Source organism: Erpetoichthys calabaricus, chromosome 8 (genome assembly GCF_900747795.2).
Source record: "Erpetoichthys calabaricus chromosome 8, fErpCal1.3, whole genome shotgun sequence".
NCBI lineage: Eukaryota > Metazoa > Chordata > Cladistia > Polypteriformes > Polypteridae > Erpetoichthys > Erpetoichthys calabaricus.
In genome coordinates, this window is record NC_041401.2 from 102,374,971 (window position 1) to 102,396,627 (window position 21,657).

The following is a 21,657-nucleotide window of genomic DNA, read 5'->3' on the forward strand; positions in this document are numbered from 1 at the left end:
GCGGCTCACACCCCCTCCGTTAGGAGCAGGGAGAGAGAGAGAGAGAGAGAGACAGAGAAAAACAAACAGTCAAAAATCAATACGTGCCCTTCGAGCTTTTAAGTATGCGAAGCACCGTGCAGCATGTCGCTTCAGGAAGCAGCTGCACAGAAGATAGCAACGTGAAGATAATCTTTCAGCATTTTTAGACAAGCGTCCGTATCGTCTAGGTGTGCGAACAGCCCCCCTGCTCACACCCCCTATGTCAGGATCAGAGAAAGTCAGCGCAAGAGAGAGAGAGAGAAAAGTAAGTTGAGTAGCTTCTCAGCCATCTGCCAATAGCGTCCCTTGTATGAAATCAACTGGGCAAACCAACTGAGGAAGCATGTACCAGAAATTAAAAGACCCATTGTCCTCAGAAATCCGCGAACCAGCAAAAAATCTGCGATATATATTTAAATATGCTTACATATAAAATCCGCGATAGAGTGAAGCCGCGAAAGGCGAAGCGCGATATAGCGAGGGATCACTGTATATACAATATAGATGGGCACAGACCACATCTTTTGTCCCCAAAGACCAAAAGGGTACTTTTGAGAAGCACAGGGCTGAGGGGGAGGGTGGGGAAAAAATGAATGTGTGTGTTTAATGTATAAGTAATCAGGAATAGTGATGAGCAAACTCCTCGGTATTCGCTTCGCCTAGTGTTTGGAGAAATGCATTGAAGTCAGTGGGGACGGACTAACTGAACTAGATTTGACAGGTTTATAATGGTTCAATCATCTTTAAAGTGTCCCTGAGGGCTAGGAAAATGTCTGCCAACTATACTGGACCAATTATTGTGACAAAAAGGCAACCTGAGCTGTGCGGCAGCAGTGCCAACCATTGTACCACCGTGACTCCCTGACATCAAAGAAGAAAGAACATAATGTCTCGCAATCATATACTTCATCAAAACAAAGTGTAAATGCAAAAGTCAGAAAAAATACAAAGGTTTTTAATGTTGATTTATGTGACAAACTATTGGTTTGTGCACTTTTCAGAAAATAGCCCTGCAGCAGCTCGCCTTCCCGGCCCCCCACACTGCCGCTGTAGCGCACAGGGCAATGCACGTAGCAACAGACATTTTATGTTGATTTATGTGAGAAACTACTACTTTGTGTGCTTTTCTGAAAACTGAGTTTTTTTGGAAAAATATTCAGCCCTGGCAGAAAAGGAAAAAAAACAGCATTTAAAGAGTTAAAGGCAGAAAATTCAAAGTGGAGTATCATGACTGAAACCACTGGCTCATTCTGTTTTCTGAAGTTGTTCTGAAGGCTCTCCAAAGTGTCTGTGCTGAAGCTTTGCACTTTTGCTTCTATCAAAAAAATAAAAAATGTCTTGTAAATAGTAATACATTTTTCGTTGCTATTATTATTATTTCATAGTCTCCTGTGTTTTAGCTCAGGCTCTTTTAAGGTTAGTTTTCACTCTCCATGTGGCCTAAATACGTATGCATATGGCACGCGCCTCCTTCTCTTATATATTGATTTGGAACTCAAAGATCAACCTGCACATTTGGAGACAAGCAAAGATATCTTGTTATTTATGCTGTACAATGATCCCCCTCTATATCACGGTTCAACTATCGTGCCCCCACTATATCGCGGAAAAGTTCAATAAGTACATCCTACCTGTAGATAGATAGATAGATAGTAGTGTACTTTGCAGCCAATTCATAACAAAGCATAAGGTTTTCAGCAGTCACTACGTGTGCTAGACAAAAGTTTGTTAGAATAATATTATAATTTATAATAACTAACGTATACGTAACATTTAAGCAATACACTAGTAAATCATAAAACATATTGCTACGTATAGGAATACGTAGACAATGTCACAGTTCATAATGAAATGTACATAAGCTTTTCATTTGTCACTACGCATGCTAGACAAGAGTTCGTTACAACAATGTGTATTATAATTTATGATAACTATAATATAACTGTAAATATTGACTAAAATGCAGTAAAAAGTCAATATGTATATAAAATAATGAACATTTCAGCAATACAGTACAGTAAATCATTAAATATACGTACATTGTACACTACGGTAGACAAAGAGTTTTGTGTTACAGTACCCAGATGATTTCTTACAAGGCTCATTATTGGCTAAAAGAGGAGACTCAACCAATCAGAGCGGGATTTTCATTCTCTTGGGCTCTGATTGGCTGCTGCTAACATGGTGTAATCTCGCAAGAACAGCGAGCATGGGTCCCCAACGCATCTCAGTTCTCTGTTTATCGCGTACCTGCTTGTGGTCCGGTTGTTGTGAGCAAACTTTTTGTGAACTTTTCATTTTGTTTTAAGCCCTACGATGGTTCCCAAGCGTCCTGCATCTTCTAAGCCTTCTGGTAGTAGTGAGCCTAAGCGCCAGAGGAAGACCTTGACCATTCAGGAGAAGGTAAAACTCCTGGACATGCTTCGGGAAGGAAAGCGTTACACGGACGTCGCTTGCCATTACAAGTTTACATGTGTTTAAAGTGTGTGGGAGGGGTATTTTAAGGCTTAAACTATAAAAAAATGTGTATTTATATGGTCTTTCTATATCGCGGATTTTCACCTATCGCTGATGGGTCTGGAACGTAACTTCCGCGATAGGCGGGGGATCACTGTATATGTTTCATAAATATTAAATTTGAGAACCTTCATTATTTACTCATCTATTAAGCTCCTTACATTGAGTTCACCTACAATACACATTATTAATATGCGTTTTATAGCATTTGCTTTTATGGAAATGTAAAAAACTGGTATGAATACTGATGCTATATTAGTTCACCAGCTGCCTTAGCACCTTTGGTTTCCATGAAGTCTGCATGTTCTGTTTATATCTGCATGAGTTTTCTCTGCTAACCCAGAATTTATCCCAGTGTTCATATCTGCAGTGTGTCAGCCAGTAGACTAGCAATACTACCTGTGAGCGCGATCGTGTGCTCTTCATAATGCCAACCACTGCATGCCCGTGCTTCAGTGAGATCAAAGAAGAAAGCTTTGTAACCAGTCTGTAATGCAAATGATCAGCATTATATAGTGGAGTTGGTCCCATCCAGTGTTGACTGTTACAGCTCTGGGTTGATGTCATGCTACCTCGTAAAGGATTATTGGACACTGGAGAAAAAAGCGTTTTCCTAAACTGGCCAAATTATCAGTAACTAATTTGATAAACAAGGGCAAATTTGAATGCAGCAAATTCGCTGTGAACAACAATTTGGTGAAATTCGCTGTTCAACACTAATCAGGAGTGATTTTGTGTGGGTTTCATATATACTGTACATTACAGACATGTGCGGTGTCCCGGTTCCACTTTTCTATTTGATCATGTCACTTTCCTTGCACAGAAAATCCAGTTTTTGTGAAGGATTGTGTTTTACATATATTCATCATCCATATTACTAACCGAGAATGGTAAACCGGATGGCATGGACCCAGGTACACGGCAGTGGACGCAGGAGACGTACTGCGCAGGCGCCGACAGTGCGTGTCTCATAAACCGCCAGCGAAGTGTGATCCACCGCGCACGAAGGAGTCACCGCTCAAAAACAAAAGAGCTCATGACGTGAATGAGAAATGAAGCAACAACGCGCCCATACCGACACGGACACACAAAAAAGAGGATTCTGCGCTGCAGCCCAGATTCAAACGGAAGAGGCTACGGAGGCCCCACAGGTTCATAAAGATAGAACGGAAGGCGCAGGCGTCACCCCCATAATGTGAGTGGCACTACTGTGGAGTGAAGGCGCAGGCGTCACCGCCATATTGTGAGTGGCACTACTGCGGAGTGAACTTAGGAATAATGTGCTGCTTGGGATTGCACAAACCGCTGAACGCTTTACACAAAATTCAAACACAATACAGCTCAACGATACAAACACGAGCCCGCCTGGATAAGATCAATGAACGCAGGTGCCTACAACGTGCGTCTGACACTGCGGAAGCAAAGCAGGCACGGGTTCAAAACGAACGACCTCGACTGACGGATATACAAACACGAGCCCGCCTGGATAAAATCAATGGACGCAGGCGCCTACAACGCGCATCTGAAATGCCGCGGGCAAAGCGGGCACGGCTCCAAAACGAATGAGCTCGACTAATGTATTTCAGGATACCCAACGCCGGGGGTAGGCAAGCGAAGCGAGCAGGGGGCAGAGCCCCCTTGTGTGAGTCATAAGCGCTGAATGTTTTGTATACAGACCTCAAGCAACAATATTAATAATAGTGAAGCACAGAGAGGTACACTAAGTACAAATGTACATGTCCTGTAGAAGCACTTAGAACTTTTAACCTATATTCAATATATATTTGAATATTTACCTATTTTTAATATTAATATTCAAACCCAAATTTTTGTATACTTTGACAGCCCTAATGTAAATTTCTTATAAATTCTGTACTGACAGAAGTGCAGTGCAAAAGCTGGGTTTTGCGTAATTTGTGCTGTATGAACTAAAGTGTAGAATTTTATTATGCTCAGTTTTGGCATAATAAATTGTAATGAAACAATCATAAACATTTTGCTTGGTCTGAGTATATACTCTATTTTTTGATCTGTCCTAAAAAACAAAAAAAAAATGCTCAGGCCTAAAAATGTACATTCTGCTTTTCGTTTTAGGTAATTTCCTGCACATTCTCCATGTGTCTGCATGAGATTTTTTTCTGGTGCTTATGACTGACTGACATGACTGGCTTTCATCCCACATCCCCAAAGACAAGTGTAGCAGATGGATTTTCTACTCTGAGTTGGCCCCTGTGTGAACGTGGTTGCGGCTGTTGGTGTGTACGTGTGTCAGCTGTACAGTAGATTGGTGCCCTGTCTGGGGCTGTTTTCTGCTTTTCACTCAGTGCTGCCAAGAGAGGCTTTTGCCCCCTGCAATCTTGAATTGGATGAAGTTTGAGATTGTTATAGTCAGTCAGTCAGTCAGCCAGTGTCTAACCCGCTATATCCTAACACAGGGTCACGGGAGTCTGCTGGAGCCAATCCCAGCCAGCCCAGGGTGCAAGGCACCCCAGGCAGGGTGCCAGCCCACCACAGGGCACACACCCACACACTAGGGACAATTTAGGATCACCAATGCACCTAACCTGTATGTCTTTGGACTGTGGGAGGAAACCCACGCAGACACGAACATGCAAACTCCACGCAGGAAGGTCCCGGAAGTGAACCCAGGTCTCCTTACTGTGAGGCAGCAGCGCTACCACTGCCCAACCGTACCACCGGTTATAGTATATGACTGAAAACAGCAGTTATTAATGTCTAATGTAAATCCCTTAAGTTTTTCTGTTCTGAAAATACATGAATGAAAAACTGTATCAAATGAATAGTAGGTTTGTTGATAAAGGAAAGGTTTGAGTTAAATATACAGTAAGTACTTTTTCATGACAGTATAGTTTTTAACTTCAGGCATGCTACAATATTGTAATTTATCAAATAAGATTATTCTCTATACTGTATAGGTGAGCAACAAGACAAGACAAACTTGACCATTTTACACACAGTTTAACAGTTACTGGGGGGCTGTGGTGAGATGCTATTTTCTGTGTTCGTGTCAGCATTCCAAGTTTATTTTTTATAGAAACTTTGGATACCTTTACAAAATAGTTACTTCACCAACAGAACAGCATAGGTTTGTCATCACAGGGGGTGAAGAAGTCACTGAATGTAATTTTCTTAAAACACAAATGGATGTTACTTTCTCATGTAATTATTTGGCCATTAGCCACTTAGTCTTCATTTGCCTCATGATAACTTTTATTTTTGACATTTTAACATTTTAATGTAGTATAACTTTAAATCTAGTAATATAGTATAACCTTAAAATGTATCAAATGATTATCCTGTGAAACTAATGACCAGGATTTTGATGGAAGTTTTTCTTTAATTAGTAACTTAACTGCAAACATAAGCACAAGTATATACATTGGTAAACCGGCCCGTATTTCACAGACTGGTAAGCAACAACTTCCCGTTTATCAGAAAATTCAGTAGTCAGTATTTTTTTCCTTTTTATCTGTTACGTACAAGCAGTATGGTCGTTGTAAAGTGTGATGTATGAGTCTAGAGATAAATGTGCTGAAATCCCTCTGCAGGAAGGAACAGCCTATTGGTAACTTACATTTGTAGGAATCTTTCATACATAGAACTTGAGACATTCTACTGTTACCACACCAGCAATCTTTCTGAAATTTGCTTATTCATGTGTCAGAGTGACTTCACATGTGACAGTCCAAGGTAAGAAGGCAGGAAATCTGAATGATCTATAAAAGATACACAACTGCTAATTTCAGACTTATGTTAAAGAACATTCATGGTTATGTGCTACTCATAATCTATTATTTTATTTATTTTTTAGCTCATTGTATATAAAGAATCATTCACAGTATAACCTGCTCTGTGGATGTGAAACTGAAAAACAGAACCAAATAAAAATGAGCAGCAATCTACAAACATGCTATAGAATTTGTATTATTCCAGATAGCCGCATGAAGCTAACATTTCACCTAACAGGCTCTTTCTACCCTCATTCTCACCTTTGCTTCCCTGGTGGATGGAAGAAGCTGATTGCTCTATGCAGTTGTGTCTGGTGGAAAATAGGCCTCAACATTATTTCTTTGAACAGATTTTTGAAATAATTATATCCAATTTCAAGTTATTTTTCAGTTAGCATATTTTACCCAGTAATTGTTTGTAAAGCTAGTTAGGTGTTGTTGACAAACTTTTTTCTGGTTGTATCTCTTGCATCAGCATCTATTTAATAAAACATTTCAGTTCTTGGAATAGTAACATAACATTCTGATACCTGTTGAATTCAATTTAGGTTCACAGGGGTCTGTAGCCTATCATGTTAGTACTAGGCACACCACTGGAACAATATAAATTATAATTTCAACAAAGAAAATCCTTTCAAATTTTTCAGCTAAGTCAGGAGTATTTAAAAATGGAAAATGGGGATGAAACAAAGTAGTAATGAGGTCCTTGTGTTAGTCTTAGAAGCAGATACAGGCAATTTTGAATTATTTTTAACACATATTCATGTATAAGTGTTTTTTGATTTCAGGGAAATATAATGTTTATTGTTTTTTAATATTTTAGTTGAGTGAAGATTCCAGGAAGTCCCATCCTTGAAAAGACAGCAATGGTGGATTACTATGACATTCTTGGAGTATCGCGAAATGCTTCTCAAGATGAGATCAAAAAGGCGTAAGTTATCATCTTTGGCTTATTGTTTGGAGATTAGCTCAAGGTTCAAATCCTAAACTTTTTGTGTATGCACAGTTTGTTTTTTTGTGGCGCAGTGGTAGTGCTACTGCCTCGCAGTAAGGAGATTGTGGGTTTGCGCCCCGGGTCCTCCCTGTGTGGTAGCACTTTGAGTAGTGAGATAAGTGCTATATGAATGTAAAGAATTATTATTATTAAACACTATGTACAACATTGAAACATCATCATTAAGTTATCATTTGCTCTTAATGGAAATAGGCATTTATTTTGAAGAAAGTTAGCTTTATTTAATGTCCCCATTCAGTTTGTGATATAACCTACTCTAATCTTGAAAAAACATACATTTTTAAATAACCAAAGTAAATTGGTTTTTAGTCCTAGGCCTGCAGTAGTATTACTAACTAGTGTGGGCTTTTGGTAGTAAGGCCAGAGCGAGAGTTCAGCTCCCTAAAATACACAGCAGAATGAGTGTTGATTTTTTTTAGTTCTTTACACTATGCTGTGTGCCTTCTGTCTTCAATATTCAAATGAAAAAGAACAGATACTCATTACAGACCTCCTTGACACATTCCTTTAAACTTGACTATAGTGAGAGACAGGAGTGAGAAGCCCCTGAGTGTTAGATGAGGAGCCCTTATTTTAATAGGAAAAAATAGCCTCGCCAATTTGTAATAAAAGTGAAGTTTTTGCATTTATTCTGCACTTGCAGGGAATCCCCAAAGGTTCTCTGCAAAACAGAGCTGGGGTAACATTGCTGAGGGGCAGAACTTTGTAGTAATATCTATGACCCTCCAGGAGGGACACTTGTCTGAAAATGGACAGTATGGCATTCCCCTCATCAGTAGTTCTTAAGGTTTATGTAGTCTTTTCCTGATATAAGTCTGAGAGCCACAAATTGGGAGGCAGGGAACAACAAGTCTCTTGCTGTTGCCCAGAAACTGGAGGAGGTGGGAACTGGAGAATGGATGATATTTTTCAATTTATGATGATGACACTGTGTACACAGGGGAGCAGACTAATTGTTAATTATCACTAGAAAGGGCAACAACCTTTAACTTGAATGACCCTTGAGAAGAAGATAGGTTTTGTTGTTTTGTGTTAACACATTTTTTTAAATTATTTTTAACGTTTGTTGAAATTAATGCCCTCTAGTTACACAGCTTCACAGATGGAAATGGGAACTTTGTAGTTTTAATTGTCAATGCCATACCTTCTGCCTAACAAGAAATATCCCAAATAGCTATTGTCCAAATGTGTTTTTCTAATTTCTGTATATGCTGTCTTCAGCAGTACAAACTGTAATTTAAAATGTTTTAAATAGTGCCAGTCAATCTGTTCCTTTTTTATTTTTCATGACATGAGAAGTTGCACTTAAAAAAGCATTATTTTTTGATGCTCAGAAAATAATGTCTACTGTATAGAAAAAGTGAAATCAGTGTTGTTTGTAACTGTTTAAAAATCATGGCTTGATGTATTCTAGTAGTGTACATCTAGTACAGTGTTTCCCAACCTCGGTCCTGGGGACCCACTGTCACTGCAGGTTTTTGTTCCAACCAGCTTCTGTTTTTAATTGGACTCCTGAGCTAATTAAGTGATGTGTTATTTCCCAAGTTCTGTGTTTTGGGAACAATATAGAAATTAGAAAACTAAGTTTGGTAAAAAAATATATATATATAATATATATATATTAAAATGTACCAAGCAGTTATATGGGAATAATGTATTTTTTTCTTTTTAACAATATTTTCATCTTCATTTTCATTCTACTTTTCTAGGTGTTCTAATTGTTTAATTAATCAGTTATTTACTAACTAGACATTAAGCCCGTTACAATAACGGGCGCTAGAACAGTAGTGCATTAACATTAGTAGGAACAGTCTATATTAAATGGCAAGGGACCTTGACCTCATTCTGTTTCTTGTCTTAATTTCCATCCATCCATCCATTTTCCAACCCGCTGAATCCGAACACAGGGTCACGGGGGTCTGCTGGAGCCAATCCCAGCCAACACAGGGCACAAGGCAGGAAACAATCCTGGGCAGGGTGCCAACCCACCACAGGACACACACAAACACACCCACACACCAAGCACACACTAGGGCCAATTTAGAATCGCCAATCTACCTAACCTGCATGTCTTTGGAATGTGGGAGGAAACCGGAGCGCCCGGAGGAAACCCACGCAGACACGGGGGAGAACATGCAAACTCCACGCAGGGAGGACCCGGGAATCGAACCCAGGTCCCCAGATCTCCCAACTGCGAGGCAGCAGCGCTACCCACTGCGCCACCGTGCCGCCTTGTCTTAATTTTTTTTGTCAAAAATATTTTTGCAAGAAGCCTACAGTAAAATAATAACAAAAATAAAATAGAAACGTATATGACAATACAGTAAGTATAATTAATATTACATTTATCCTCTCCTCTGTGGCTGTTGATTGATGTGATGTGTCTGTTTGAAGATCTCTTATCCTGCCTCTCTTTATTTTAGCTTGTTGCTGACGCAGTGATTTTCGTTCATCCGCAGTAAGACTTGCTGTCTTAGCTCTGTGTGTTTTGGCATTTTTCTGATGCTCATTTTCCTCTTCTTCAATAGATCTATTTGCTCGTCTTTGTCTTTCTCTTTGAGAATTTTTTTTACGCTCATTTTCCTGTTCTTCTATAGATCTATTTGCTTTTCTGAGTCTTTCTCTTTTGGCATTTTTCTGACGCTCATTTTTTTTTCTTAAATCGATCTATTTGCTCGTATTTTTCTTTGTCTTTCAGCCTTTCTTTTGTTGATGTTTACTTGCTGAGCTGACCGTTCTTCCAGGAGATGTTGCTTATATAGGATTTGATTGTTTGTGTCTTTTGTCCTACTTGACGTGTCTTTTTTTTTGGGTGGCATGTTGTTAATAGATAGTCACAGTAATATAGGCTTGTACGTCCGTAATATTTTCTCTTACAGTAATACTGGCTTGTATGTGGCTGTAATATGCGTCACTGTATTGTGTGCCTTTAATTTTCTCTCGCAGTAATACTGGTTTATATTTCTGTAAAATGCCTGTAATTTTCTCTGACAGTAATACTGGCTTTGATGTCCGTAATATGCGTTTAATTTTCAGTCACAACAGTGGGCAATCAGCAGAGTCTCCCCAGCAAGTGATGTAATGTGTGGCGTGCGGCTGATAATCGTGCCTGTGGCGTCTCTCCAGCAAGTACTGTGCAGTTCCCCAGCAAGTATTTTAATCTGTGCTGGCGTGCAGCTAATTATTGTATGTGTGGTGTCTCCCCAGCAACGGATTTTATGTGCGCGGCCATGACTACCCAATCAGCACTCTCCCCAGCAATGATGTCCTTTATTTGCTTATCATGCGTGGCCACGGCTAGGCCATTCACTGTGTGCCCAGCTTCCAGTGTGTGTGTGTCCACGGTGCCGTGTGCGGGGCACGGTGCAATTCGCGGCCCTGCGCATGCGCACTTCATCAGAAGACACACAAACACGGACACCCCTGACCCCTGGACGCACACAGGGGTTTTATTAAAGAGGATTAGTGGGTCTGATGCTAAAGTAGTTGCAGCCTTTGATTATTCAGTGTTGTTTGCCAGCGTGTCTGCTCTGCTCATTTTTAACTGTCATTACTAAAATACCGGCTAGATATAGTCGGGCTCACCTCGACGCACAGCTTGGACTCTGGAACCAATCTCCTTGAGAGGGGCTGGACTCTCTACCACTCTGGAGTTGCCCCCGGTGAGAGGCGCCGAGCAGGTGTGGGTATACTTATTGCCCCCCAACTTGGAGCCTGTACATTGGGGTTTACCCCCGGTGGACGAGAGGGTAGCCTCCCTTCGCCTTCGGGTGGGGGGACGGGTCCTAACTGTTGTTTGTGCGTATGCACCGAACAGCAGTTCAGAGTACCCACCCTTTTTGGAGTCCCTGGAGGGGGTGCTAGAGGGCATACCTTCTGGGGACTCCCTCGTTCTGCTGGGAGACTTCAATGCTCACGTGGGCAATGACAGTGAGACCTGGAAGGGCGTGATTGGGAGGAATGGCCCCCCCTGATCTGAACCCGAGCGGTGTTTTGTTATTGGACTTCTGTGCTCGTCACGGATTGTCCATAACGAACACCATGTTCAAGCATAGGGGTGTTCATATGTGCACTTGGCACCAGGACACCCTAGGCCTCAGTTCGATGATCGACTTTGTGGTCGTGTCGTCGGACTTGCGGCCACATGTCTTGGACACTCGGGTGAAGAGAGGGGCGGAGCTGTCAACTGATCACCACCTGGTGGTGATTTGGCTTCGATGGTGGGGGAGGATGCCGGTCAGGTGTGGTAGGCCCAAACGTGTTGTGAGGGTCTGCTGGGAACGTCTGGCAGAGCCCCCTGTCAGAAGTAGCTTCAACTCCCACCTCCGGCAGAACTTCGACCACATCCCGAGGGAGGTGGGGGACATTGAGTCCGAATGGGCCATGTTCCGTGCCTCTATTGTTGAGGCAGCTGACCGGAGCTGTGGCCGTAAGGTGGTCGGTGCCTGTCGTGGCGGCAATCCCGAACCCGCTGGTGGACACCGGCGGTGAAGGATGCCGTCAAGCTGAAGAAGGAGTCCTACAGGACCCTTTTGTCCTGTGGGACCCCGGAGGCAGCTGATAGGTACCGGCAGGCCAAGCGGAATGCGGCTTTGGTGGTTGCTGAGGCAAAAACTCGGGCGTGGGAGGAGTCTGGGGAGGCCATGGAGAATGACTTTCGGACGGCTTCGAGGAGATTCTGGTCCACCATCCGGCGTCTCAGGAAGGGGAAGCAGTGCAGTGTCAAACACTGTATATGGTGGGGATGGTGCGCTGCTGACCTCGACTCGGGATGTTGTGGGTCGGTGGGGGAATACTTTGAAGACCTCCTCAATCCCATTAACATGCCTTCCAATGAGGAAGCAGAGCCTGGGGACTCAGAGGTGGGCTCCCCCATCTCTGGGACTGAGGTCACCGAGGTGGTCAAAAAACTCCTTGGTGGCAGGGCCCCGGGGTGTGGATGAGATACGCCCGGAGTTCCTCAAGGCTCTGGATGTTGTAGGACTGTCTTGGCTGACACGCCTCTGCAACATCGCATGGACATCAGGGGACAGTGCCTCTGGATTGGCAGACCGGGGTGGTGGTCCCCCTCTTTAAGAAGGGGGATCGGAGGGGTGTGTTCCAACTACAGAGGGATCACACTCCTCAGCCTCCCTGGAAAAGTCTATTCAGGGGTCCTGGAGAGGAGGGTCCGTCGGATAGTCGAGCCTCGGATTCAGGAGGAACAGTGTGGTTTTCGTCCTGGTCGCGGAACAGTGGACCAGCTCTATACCCTTAGCAGGGTCCTGGAGGGTGCATGGGAGTTTTGCCCAACCAGTCTACATGTGTTTTGTGGACTTAGAAAAGGCATTCGACCGTGTCCCTCGGGGAATCCTGTGGGGGGTACTCCGAGAGTATGGGGGTACCGGCCCCCCTGATAAGGGCTGTTCAGTCCCTGTACGATCAGTGCCAGAGCTTGGTCCGCATTGCCGGCAGTAAGTCGAACCCGTTTCCAGTGAGAGTTGGACTCCGCCAGGGCTGCCCTTTGTCACCGATTCTGTTCATAACTTTTATGGACAGAATTTCTAGGCGCAGCCAGGGTGTTGAGGGGGTCCGGTTTGGTGGGCTCAGGATTGGGTCACTGCTTTTTGCAGATGATGTTGTCCTGTTTGCTTCATCAGGCCGTGATCTTCAGCTCTCTCTGGATCGGTTCGCAGCCGAGTGTGAAGCGGCTGGGATGAGAATCAGCACCTCCAAATCCGAGACCATGGTCCTCAACCGGAAAAGGGTGGAGTGCCCTCTCAGGGTTGGTAGCGAGATCCTGCCCCAAGTGGAGGAGTTCAAGTATCTCGGGGTCTTGTTCACGAGTGAGGGAAGAATGGAGCGTGAGATCGACAGGCGGATCGGTGCGGCATCCGCAGTAATGCGGGGCGTTGCATCGGTCTGTCGTGGTGAAAAAGGAGCTGAGCCGCAAGGCTCAGCTCTCAATTTACCAGTCGATCTATGTTCCTACCCTCACCTATGGTCATGAGCTATGGGTAGTGACCGAAAGAACGAGATCGCGAATACAAGCGGCTGAAATGAGTTTCCTCCGCAGGGTGTCTGGGCTTTCCCTTAAAGATAGGGTGAGAAGCTCAGTCATCCGGGAGGGGCTCAGAGTAGAGCCGCTGCTCCTCCGCATCGAGAGGAGTCAGATGAGGTGGCTCGGGCATCTGATCAGGATGCCTCCTGGACGCCCTCCCTGGTGAGGTGTTCCAGGCACGTCCAACCGGGAGGAGGCCCCGGGGAAGACCCAGGACACGCTGGAGGGACTATGTCTCTCGACTGGCCTGGGAACGCCTTGGGATTCTCCCGGAAGAGCTAGAAGAAGTGGCCGGGGAGAGGGAAGTCTGGGCATCTCTGCTCAAGCTGCTGCCCCCGCGACCCGACCTCGGATAAGCGGGAGACAATGGATGGATGGATGGATTACTAAAATACAACAAAGGGGAAAAACTGCACAGAGAAAGGGCAAAATATAATGAAATCAACAAAAGAGAGTTAAGCATTTAAATCTATAGCAAAAGCAGAAATATTTCTAAATGTCTTAGAAATGTAAAAATCATACTGCTACGCTTTTCAGAATGTAGAATAAAAGAAAAATAATACCAGCTAATTAAATGAGATCAGTGCTGTCAGGTGTTGTCATTGATTAGGAATCTGTTTGGAACAAAAACCTATAGTCACAGGGCGGCCACAGGACTGAGGTTTGGAAACACTGATCTAGTAGATACAGTACTATTCTTTATTCTTCCATTCATTTACATGTTTTATGTTTTTCTTCATGAGTTTTTCATTTGTATACTGGAGTGTTCACACATATTCTCAAAGTAAAAATGCACAAATCATGAAAGATTTACACTTATGGATATAATGTTGGGTTATGTTTTTTTTGCAGAGTCCTTACGAACCAAAGCGACAACTTCTTCTGTCATTTTTTTCATTTTACTTAGGATTCTGTTTTTCACTTTTCTCTGAAGAAACAGGGTAATCATAACTATGAATTTCATTTATTTCTACATTTCTGTTTATTAAAAATCTTTATTTTTAGTTACCGGAAACAGGCACTGCGTTGGCACCCAGACAAGAATCCCAATAACAAGGAAATGGCAGAGAGCAAATTTAAAGAAATATCAGAAGCCTATGAAGTATTGTCAGACAGTAAGTATCTGTACTTGATCAATGAGATAGTGTTAGGCCATTTGCTTTAATGTGAACAGGGTGGTGGTACAAAAGGAAATGTTCAGGTCAAGCATTAAATTAAAAGCATTACAACACAGCCACTGCCATGCCAGTTTACTGCATTTTTGTATAACATACAGTTTTTGTATCAGTGTAGAAAGGTTTGTTTTGTGTAAACGAAAAACTTCATGTACCCTCTACATACAAGATAAATAGTCCCTATCAAAGGAAAAATATTTTCAGAAGCCACTAAATATCTGTAAATCTTGATATCAGTCCTGTCTCCAGTATGGCAGGCTTGCATCTGTAGGGCTAATATTGTCAACGTTATCACAATACGCTCTAGTTAAATAAGAGGGGTCTTTTGGGGGGGGGGGTGTCTGTTTGAAATGGAGATAAAAGGAAAATAGGCCTTTAGCTTTTTTTGTCTTGAAATCTTTTACAAGAAGAGTTATTAAGGGGGTTGACTACTACAATTGCAAATGACTCAACTGTAGTTCTGGCTATTCATACATTATGTATCACCTTTTATCATTCACTTTTGATTTAATATTAAGAGCATTATGGGTGGTATATGGTTGTACCATGCTACATGCATCAACAATTACAGTTCTTTTTAGTTTTATAGATTTTGAATATTGTAAACTTGAAGGGTTCAAGAACAAGCATATTTAAATAACATTTAAGGTGAACAGATCTATTTCCTGTAGTGATCATTTACAAGGATATAACAAGACTATGAATGAAATGTTAATTTAAATAACACCTGAATATCAAGACATATTTACTCAAGACAACTTCGACCTATCCAATTTTCCATTAATGTCTGTTTGCACAGAGAGTAAAACAAGTCAGATTGCTTAATACTGCTCTTGGGCTTCTCAAAACACATCATGATTACATTTTAAAGCAGGTCTATTTTTACATTTAGCACTTTCACTTTGCTTGTCCTGTTGGTGATCTTGGTGGCAGAAGGCCATGTTGGACAGTCCAAACCACCCTGTCTCCTTCAGATATTTGTAAATCCTCCCGGGAAATGTCCAGATGCACCAAGACCAGTCAAGAAACTAATTTCTCTCAGTGGGACATTCCTGGTACCTCCCATTTTTGGGAAGTCCAAACGGACTTCCTAACTATATGCCCAAAGCACACTGATCATGAGAAGCAGTGATGTGCTGCCATATTGCCAAGCTTGTCATCTTGTCGAAACTCACTGCAGGATTCCCATTTCTGGTACTTATACTTGCAATGTTATTTTTTTAGACCATGGGAAACTGCTTAGCTACACAGACTCGATTGTCAATCTCACAATAAACTCTAGCCTCACTCATGAACAAGACCCCAAGGTACCTGAACGCCACCTAGTGCATATATTGACCACTTGCCTGACAAGAACAAGACACTCTTTTCTAGGACCAGATCCTGACCTCATATTTGTGGATTTTTTTCTCATCCCAGTTGCATCACAGTTGTTTGTAAACCATTCCAGTGTGTGTTCACACCTTAAAGAGATGAAGACAATAACATCATCTGCAAATTATACAAGTACGGCTCCTAGGTTTCCAGACTGGATATCCTCTGAACCTCAGATTAGTCTTTAGATCCTGTTCAAGAAGATCACTAGCAGTAGAGGAAATGAGACGCACACTTGGCAGAGTCTACCCACATTGAACTGCCTTGAATTAATGCCAAGTGTGAGAATACAACACTCGCTCTGGAAATACAGAAACTCGATGTCACACTACATCGAGCCTGAATTCTCATACACTTGTAGCACCTTTCACAAGATACTATAGGATACCAAGTCAATAACTTTTTTCCATGTCTACAAAATCCATATCGACAAGATTTTCAAACTCCCATGATCCCTCATATATCTACATTGAAGAAAAGGTATTGCACTGGAGAGAGTCCATATTGCTCCTCCTGGATATCAGGTTCAGTTATTGGATCATGTCTCCATTCCAGTATGCCTTCATTGGCCTTTACTTTGTCATGGCAAGTTTGTCAAAGGGCAGGGAATAGAATAGAAAAATTAAAAAATGACTCAAGATCCTCATGCAGAACAAGCTCTTTGAGCATGGGAAAGGGACTATATAAATAAAATGTATTATTATTGTTAGAACATGAATCTGGTGTCTCAGTGACCCACATAACCCAGATGGGCTCGGCCTGAGATAGCTGAGTGGGCAAGTAGTGAAGATTGGTTACAACAAATTTAGGTGAAGAGCAGGAACGGAGACTGTGAAATGTAAATTTAAAAATAATATATTGTAATCAGACTCCCATTATGTTTCTTTATGATATTTTTTAAGGAAACAAAAGAGAAATATATGATCGACATGGAAAAGAAGGATTAAGAGAAGGTGGTGAGTATATCTCAGATATATTTCCTGAATATTCACTTTTGCACCATTTATATAAAATATTAATTTTATAGTACGTTATATAAAACAACATAAAAAAACTGAAAACCATAGATTTAAACTGTTACCACAAGTGCAATAAATATGTAGTATCAATGGGTTATCAGAGGGATCTGTATTATAAATAATAATGCATACTATACTGCGGTGGGCTGGCGCCCTGCCCGGGGTTTGTTTCCTGCCTTGCGCCCTGTCTTGGCTGGGATTGGCTCCAGCAGACCCCCATGACCCTGTAGTTTGGATATAGCGGGTTGGATAATGGATGGATGGATGCATACTATAACTTTTTTCCAGTAATAGTGGTTACTTTTAGAGAAGATATATATTTTTACATATGTCAACAATCTAAAGCTTTGTTTGTTGAAATGAGTTTTGAATTCCCACAGTTTTTCATATTTATACCTTACATATATTGAAAGCCAACATTCAGCATAGTTTGTGGTAACGAAGTTGTTGGATTTTACATTTTGCTGATCCACAGAACAGTACTTCTAAGCTGAGGTAATCCTGATGCATCCCTGGCACATTCTTTTGATATATCAGATCCTTGTTTATGCTGGACTAATCAAAAACAGTGACTTGTCTTTTGAAAAATTGTTTATGCAGGCAATTCTGTATATGTATTTAGAATAATAGCACCACTTTATTTACTTTTAACTGCACCCTTATACTAATGATTGTATACCATTTTCTAAGATTTAAGTAATATTGTTTCCTTGCAAACTTTGTTGGATTAAAAAGTTTCATTTTGTAGTGAATTGTACATTTCTTTATTAACTTTGGAAAAAATTTCTTATTGCCTAAAAATGAATTGGTTGAATATAATTGTTCATACTATAGACCAGTGTTACACAAACTTTTTTCTGTGGTGGCACAATTTTTGTAACCAAAAACATCTCAAGGCACACCACTGTTCTACTAACCAGAATACATCTTCCAACTGTCAGAAGGGGCGGGATAACCAGAGAAGCCAGTAAAAAAGACAGCTGCTTCATCCCCTTACCCGTCCCTCTCTACCTCAGAGACAGCTCATATGCCCACCAGTCCTGTGAGACTTACTGATGTCCACACACCCAGCCAGATGGACTTTAGCAGCCAGGAAATGCATCCAAACTGCTGTGTCTACAACATAGCTATCACAGTGCTGCTTTTATACCAGTTTCTCCAGATATTTTTGTCCTCCTCTGACAGGTCTCAACCACCTGATGAGCTAGGCCCTCTCAGGTTTAGACCTTGGCACACCTGGGAAGCTCTCATGATGCACCACCGAGCTGCAGCACATTAGTTGAAAAAGACTGCTGTAGACAGTGTGATATGTATATTATACCTTTTTCAAGAAATGGTAGTTAATTTTTATAGAACAAACATTTAGGCTTGATGATACTTTTGATGTTGTTCCCTTAATACTTAACTAAGTAAGCCTCATGTTGTGTTTTATGCTCTTCCAAAGGTTTTGCTGAATCCGGATCTGCAGATTTCTCTGGTTTCCACTTTACATTCCGCAGCCCTGATGAAGTCTTCAGAGAGTTTTTTGGAGGCAGAGACCCATTTGCTGATATGTTTGGTGAGTTCTGGATAAAACAGTGACCATCTTGCATTATTACCCTTTGATTCTGTTATCTCACGCATAATTTAAAAACACATTTTTAAAAACCTGAAGTACTCATAGTAAGAGGAGTTAATTTGGTTCATCTGTTTATTTGCCTGGTTTTGAAATATTTGTCATATTTCTCAAATATTGGTTTAGGGACCCACATATATTGTTTTGCCTGTGCTGATTCAGACTTTTATTTCAATTTATAAGTTTGCTTTTATCAGTTATTGTCTGGATCTGGTTTTCTCCGTTTCTGCTCATACTTCATGCTGCCATACCATTTAGCAAGTTTTAATATAATTTTATACACTACCTCTACTCATCACATTTAGTAGCTTGTTCTATTAATATTAAATTATGACAATATGTAGCTCAGCATAAGGTCTGTCAATATTTCCAGATCATTTTGAGCATTCAGAGTCCATGCGAAAGTTTAAAAATACTAGAGTTAGAAGTCATTGGGGTGAATCTGACTTTTGAAGCTGGAACAGTCTGAAAAAATGTGCAGTAAAATGTGTACAGTATAATACTTATGGATAGGCCTATACAAATACAGCCAATTGTTTTGTAAAAAATGTTTTTTTTTGTTTATTAACCAGGTGAAAGCCCTCTTGTGACAAATCAAAAGAAAACGGAGGAAGACAAGTGTTACTATAATAGCATCATCTCCACATAATCTGAAAAAGCACAGAGGCCTGGGCCTTACAATCGGTTTTTTAGACAAAGGACAGAAGTCATCCTTAGGCATAATGTATTCTTCAGTTGTACATTGCATAACTTCTCCCTTAGGTTAGGCTGTCAAAAATATATGCTGGACTGGATACTACTTGACAGAGATGTTTTTAAGCTCCTGACTCCGTTAGCCTCATGTTTTGACTTTGGCCTTACTTTAAAACCTACTGTACTATAATTTTCTCTCTCCTGTCAGACAGCTTCATGGTCATTCAATCAATCAGTCAGGGAATCAGTGTGTTCTTTTTTTCTTCTCTCCCCTCCCTGCTATGTTGAACAACTGCAAGTGAAATTTGATTCTGGTTCTGGTAAACAGAAAGTTCAGCAGTGAAGTTCACGAAGTTTAGGTTTTACTTTCACTGTACCTCTTTCAATTGCAACATTAGAAATTGCCCCATAATGACACATTTTTTAAAAAGATAAAATCCACTAGATGGCACCTTTGATTCCAGTAAACAGAAGGGAATCAGAGAAATGCGGTCAACATAAATCATAAGCCAACACAGCTGCAATATGTGATTGTGTGTATTTTTATCTTGACATATTTAAACATGCATTCAGTCTTATTGAGCATTAACTCTAATTTTACTAGGAATGAATGTCAAGTAGTGTGTAGTGCACATGCATGTAGAGTATGCACAACAAATGTGCACTTTTTCTATCAAATTGCTTTGATATGACAAATGTTGTTTCCTCAAATTAATGTTATTTCTTTTTTACCAAAAGTCAATAAGGCTGCTTCAAAAGGCACATGTCTTTAGTGTCTTTTTTAAGCATATTTTGTACTTGTCACCTGGCGTTTGGTGTGCACTGGTATATGCTCTTAACCCTACTACTGATCATGAACATAAATATTTTAGAGGAAAAAATGGCATTCAAGTAGTTGTTTTACTTCTTGTGGAAATCAACTGTGAATTGATTTATAAAAACTAGTTTTGGAACTCAGTCTGGTTTTATCTTTTAGTGATACATGATAGTACGGTCTTCATGTTTTACATGAGTTTCATGTAGGACATGTTCATTTCAAAATTTAGAAGCAGTAAGAAATTAAGTAAAACTCTGACATGAATAAATGAAGAGCTATAAAGGAAGTTACAAAGGAAAAAACAGCTGTATATGGCGTGTAAGACTGCAGCACCCACTGTGGGGCATATAAGAACATATGACAGGTTGAAAAGGATTTTTAAAAGACAATTGGAGAGATGTCCTGGGTGCAATGTTAAACTGAATCCAGCCCAGCAAGCGGTCCTCCAACTTACAGGGAAATCATGGGTGTTTTTGGCAGGATTGGCACTCCAGCCACCGTAAAAAAAAAAAAAACTTCACACAGCTCCGAGACGACAGACAGGACTCCTTTGCACTCTCTGCAGAAGTAGCTCTGCTGCAGCCGCCCAGAGGAAGGCTGCTTGCATTATGAAGGGAATGTGGGAAAGCCCTCAGGAGCCTCATCCCAGGATGATTTAAAACCATTGGAGAGCTAATGGGGTCAGGCCTGTTGGGGATCAGAACTGATGTGGTGCTGAGGCATCGCCTGCACTCGGGTCCTAATTTGAGGTGGAACAATTTGAGGTGACCCATTTGCGTTTTCGTGTGGAATGTCTTTTCTTTCCAGCATGATAATCGCCTTATTCTGCTGTCGAAGGAGCTTCGCAAACTCTGCATTTCAGCGATGGCACTCTCTGAGGTGTACAGACCTGGAAGTGGCCAGATCTCTGTAGGTGGGTACAGCTTTTATTGGTCTGGTCGCTCTGATGGTTGTCATACTCACAGAGTAGCTGTTACTGTGGCAGATCTGCTTCTTCCAATGGTGTCCAATGTCACTTCTTTCAGTAAGCGTATTATGAGACTCAGATTAACGTATAATCTTGGTGTCTTGTCTGTTGTCTCAGTGTATGCACCGACCAAGGTGAGTGATGTCTCAATGTGGGAGACATTTTTTTCACAACTTCACTTGGTGGTTGATGGGTGTCCGCGAGGTGACACTCCTCTGATCATGGGCGACAGGGTTGGCTATGAGGATTGTGTCAGTCCCCATGGGTCTGGAGATTGTGGTGAAAGTGGCGCCATGTTCCTTGACTTTGCAAAAGGTCAGGGGCTGCAGATTGCTGGATCCTGGATCAAACGCCCTGAGCTAAATCATTGGACTTGGTATTCGAGTACTGGTGGTGTGGTGAAGGAGATCAATAATATCCTCATGGGCAGACTCTGGAGGCTCTTACAAAAGAGTAGGGTCTACAGCAGTGACCAGTTTGTGAATTCTGACCACAGACCTGTTGTTGCTATTCTGAAGATCCAGCTTAGATCCAGTAGGCTACCACCTACCAGGAAAATGAGGCTGGACCTGGCCACACTCCAAGATCAGGCTGTTTCTAACAAGTTTGCACGCAGTTTGTGTGAGGAACTTGCAGACTTGGGTGCAACTGCTGA

At 41.6% G+C, this 21,657-nt stretch overlaps 1 protein-coding gene across 2 annotated transcripts in view; it reads left to right on the forward strand.

The window, feature by feature from the left end:
- Positions 1 to 21,657, forward strand: part of dnajb2 (DnaJ heat shock protein family (Hsp40) member B2) — a 54,517-nt gene that overhangs the window by 7,025 nt on the left and 25,835 nt on the right. For both annotated transcript variants that reach the window (XM_051931077.1, XM_028807206.2), the window contains exons 2-5: positions 7,111 to 7,218; positions 14,348 to 14,457; positions 16,794 to 16,847; positions 18,355 to 18,468. In XM_051931077.1, coding sequence (XP_051787037.1) covers positions 7,154 to 7,218; positions 14,348 to 14,457; positions 16,794 to 16,847; positions 18,355 to 18,468 — 343 coding nt within the window. In that variant the 5' untranslated portion in view covers positions 7,111 to 7,153. The remainder of the gene's footprint in view (positions 1 to 7,110; positions 7,219 to 14,347; positions 14,458 to 16,793; positions 16,848 to 18,354; positions 18,469 to 21,657) is intronic.